The sequence below is a fragment of the Chionomys nivalis genome, chromosome 17 (assembly GCF_950005125.1).
Source record: "Chionomys nivalis chromosome 17, mChiNiv1.1, whole genome shotgun sequence".
NCBI classification, from domain to species: domain Eukaryota; kingdom Metazoa; phylum Chordata; class Mammalia; order Rodentia; family Cricetidae; genus Chionomys; species Chionomys nivalis.
The window spans coordinates 57531117-57533853 of NC_080102.1; the positions used below are offsets into that span (position 1 = coordinate 57531117).

General features: G+C 52.5%; 1 protein-coding gene across 1 annotated transcript; it reads right to left on the minus strand.

The window, feature by feature from the left end:
* Positions 1-460: 460 nt before the first annotated feature.
* LOC130888424 (sperm motility kinase X-like) lies at positions 461-2164 on the minus strand. Its single transcript, XM_057791318.1, has one exon. The coding sequence runs from the start codon at positions 2162-2164 to the stop codon at positions 461-463; it is 1704 nt and encodes a 567-aa protein (XP_057647301.1).
* Between the last annotated feature and the right edge of the window lie 573 nt (positions 2165-2737).

Genomic DNA, 2737 nt, shown 5'->3' on the forward strand with positions numbered 1-2737 from the left:
GCAGGAGGGGCCTGTGGCCAGATGGTGTCCTGGGCATCTAACATGGGTCCCCAAAGGGGCTGTCTGAATCTCATCCAGACCCATCCCCAACCCGTGGCTCAGAAGCCACGGAGCTGGGGCTTGACCTCTTCCGGGCTTCAAAGAGAAAGGCACAGGAAGGAGACTCTTAGTGACTTCAAAACACACAAGACTTAGTGCACTGCCCTCAGCGCCCAAGTGCCCGACTGGTCCTCCAAGGAATCTTTGCCTCCTTTGTCCTTGCACCCACCTATCCCTGCTTGGCTCAGCATCTCTTCTCTCCCCCTGTTGCTCAACAAGCCTGAGGTCACATTTCAGGGGACACCTGGTCTTTCTGAAGTGACAGGTTGTTACGCTCACAGTGTGCTATGAGTGGACACAGGCATCATTTATCACAAAGGACAGGAGGAAAAGTACAAATCAGATGAAGTGAGAAAGGTGCTCACCTGGTTCTGTGGGTGCCTCTAGAATCTGCTGAGTGTGGAGCCTGGTTCCCATGGGAGGCATGATTTCTCTCTGCAGGAGGCAGGCAGCAACATAGGTGTCGGAAAGCATTGACAATGGTTTTCTTGAGCCTCTTCCAGCGGTGACGCCTCTGGTGTCGGGAGGAAGCTGTGCCGGCATCCTGGGGCTGACCATGGCTGATGGCCTCTTCCTGTAAGGTGGTCACTTCTTCTTGCAGTGACCCAAGGGAGGAGCCTTTGGGGGTTACACGCAGAGCCGTCCCCAGCAAGCTCCAGAGTTTCTCTGTGTCGTTTGCAGCCTCATTGTGGTCTGTCCCAAGAGGGTGGTAAAGAGAACATGATGGCTGGGCACTTGCCCTCAGGCTCCCACACAACCCGATCTTTGACTGCGAGAAACTCTTGCTGCTGTCCAGGCTACTGCTCATGAGGAAATCAGCCACAGGACAGCGCAGGTGGGACAGGTGGGCAAGGTGGATCCTCCTAGGCTGGCAGCACAGGGCGGCAGGCACGCTATGCCTTCTGCCACCCTGCCTGGAATTCTCATCTTCTTTCTCCTGGGGCTCAGATGGCATGATGAAGGTTAGGGGAGTAGGCTCAGCAGCTCTCCTCAGAGTCCCAGAAAAGGTGTGAAGATCGGCCAGGTTGAGGACAAGGCCTGGCTCCATGGGTTTTGTGGGTTTCACCCGGTGATGGCCGCAGTCTCCCCTGGGTGCCTGGTGTTGCAGACTCAGGTATGTGGCCATCACCTGATTAAATTTTTGGTCTTCTGGACACTCAATCATTTCTTCACGTTGGTACCCCATGCCTGCCATGGTGCCGACAATGCTAGGGCTCGGGGTGCCTGGGAGACTCTGGATGGATGCCCGTGCCTGGCTGTCCCTGATCATGGGGCGCCTCAGGATCTGACTGATGGTGGGCCTCCTGTTGGGGCTGATCATGAAGATTTCCACGATGACATTGAAAATATCAAGTGGGACATGATGAGGAACGCTGAAGTTTGCAGCCAAAATTTGCTGCTTCAAGCCCCTAGAAGAGCTGGCTTGGAATGGAAGGTGCCTGGCCACCATGTAGTAGAGGAGCACGCCTAAGTTCCACACATCGCTGGCATAGCCATCGTATGGCTCCACTCCGAAGAGTTCCGGGGCACAGTAGGCCAGAGTGCCGCAGAAAGGCTTTAGTTTTGTCCCAGGGACAACTCTGACTGCCAGGCCAAAATCACAGAGCTTGGCATTCCCAGAGGCGTCGATCAAGATGTTATTTGGCTTAATGTCCCTGTGGACGATACAGTTGTCGTGGCAGTACTTCACTGCCTGTACTACCTGTGCAAACAGCCTTCGAGCCTCGCACTCCTGTAAGCCTCCCGGTTTGCGAATCTGACGCAACAGGTCCCCCTTTGAGGCGTAATCCATTATGAGATACGTCATCTCCCGTGTCTGCACCTCCTGAAAGAACTTGATTATGTGCGGATGAACGAGGGATCTCATTATATCGACCTCATTGTTGTTCCGGGCACAGTTCCCCTTCCCATTTGCCAGAATCTTCACAGCCACGTAGCTGACAGTGGGCACGTGAAAGGCCAGTTTGACTGTGGCAAAGGCTCCTCGTCCCAGAGTTGTCATCATTTGATAGACATTGCCAAATGTGTCCTCGTCACAGTAGAAGGTCTCTCTGCCCTGCTCCATCGCCAGGTTCTCGTTGAAACAAACGGGAACTTTAAACAGTTTAAATCACACCAATGAGAATGTTTATCACTATGAATTCCTACATTCCAAAGAGAAAAAGAGTTACAGATACTTCAGGCCACCTAACCAGCTACCTCAGTGCTCAGGAAGGGAAGGAAGTACCCAGAAACTGAGAGAATAAAACAAAGGGTCGCAGAAGCTACGAGCCACTGATTGGGAAGGAGAATCATCCTCTTACTTGAGCTGAATGCTCATTGAGAGAGAAGATACTAATAAAATCATATGAATGAGAATTTGATGAGACAACAGAAACCCCCAAAACCCAGAGTGCCTTGGTGGGGAGATGACTCAGGAAATCAGAAGGTTTGCTATTCCGGCAGAGGACCTGTGTTTGGTTCTCAGCACACAGGTCAGGTGGATCACTGACTCCAGTTCTAGGAGATCCCATACCTGTGACCTCCGAGGGCATCCAAACACATGCGTGGATGATTGCATGGGCAAACACAGACACACACACACACGAGCACACACACACACATACACACTTGAGGTCACCTACATGTACACGCACAT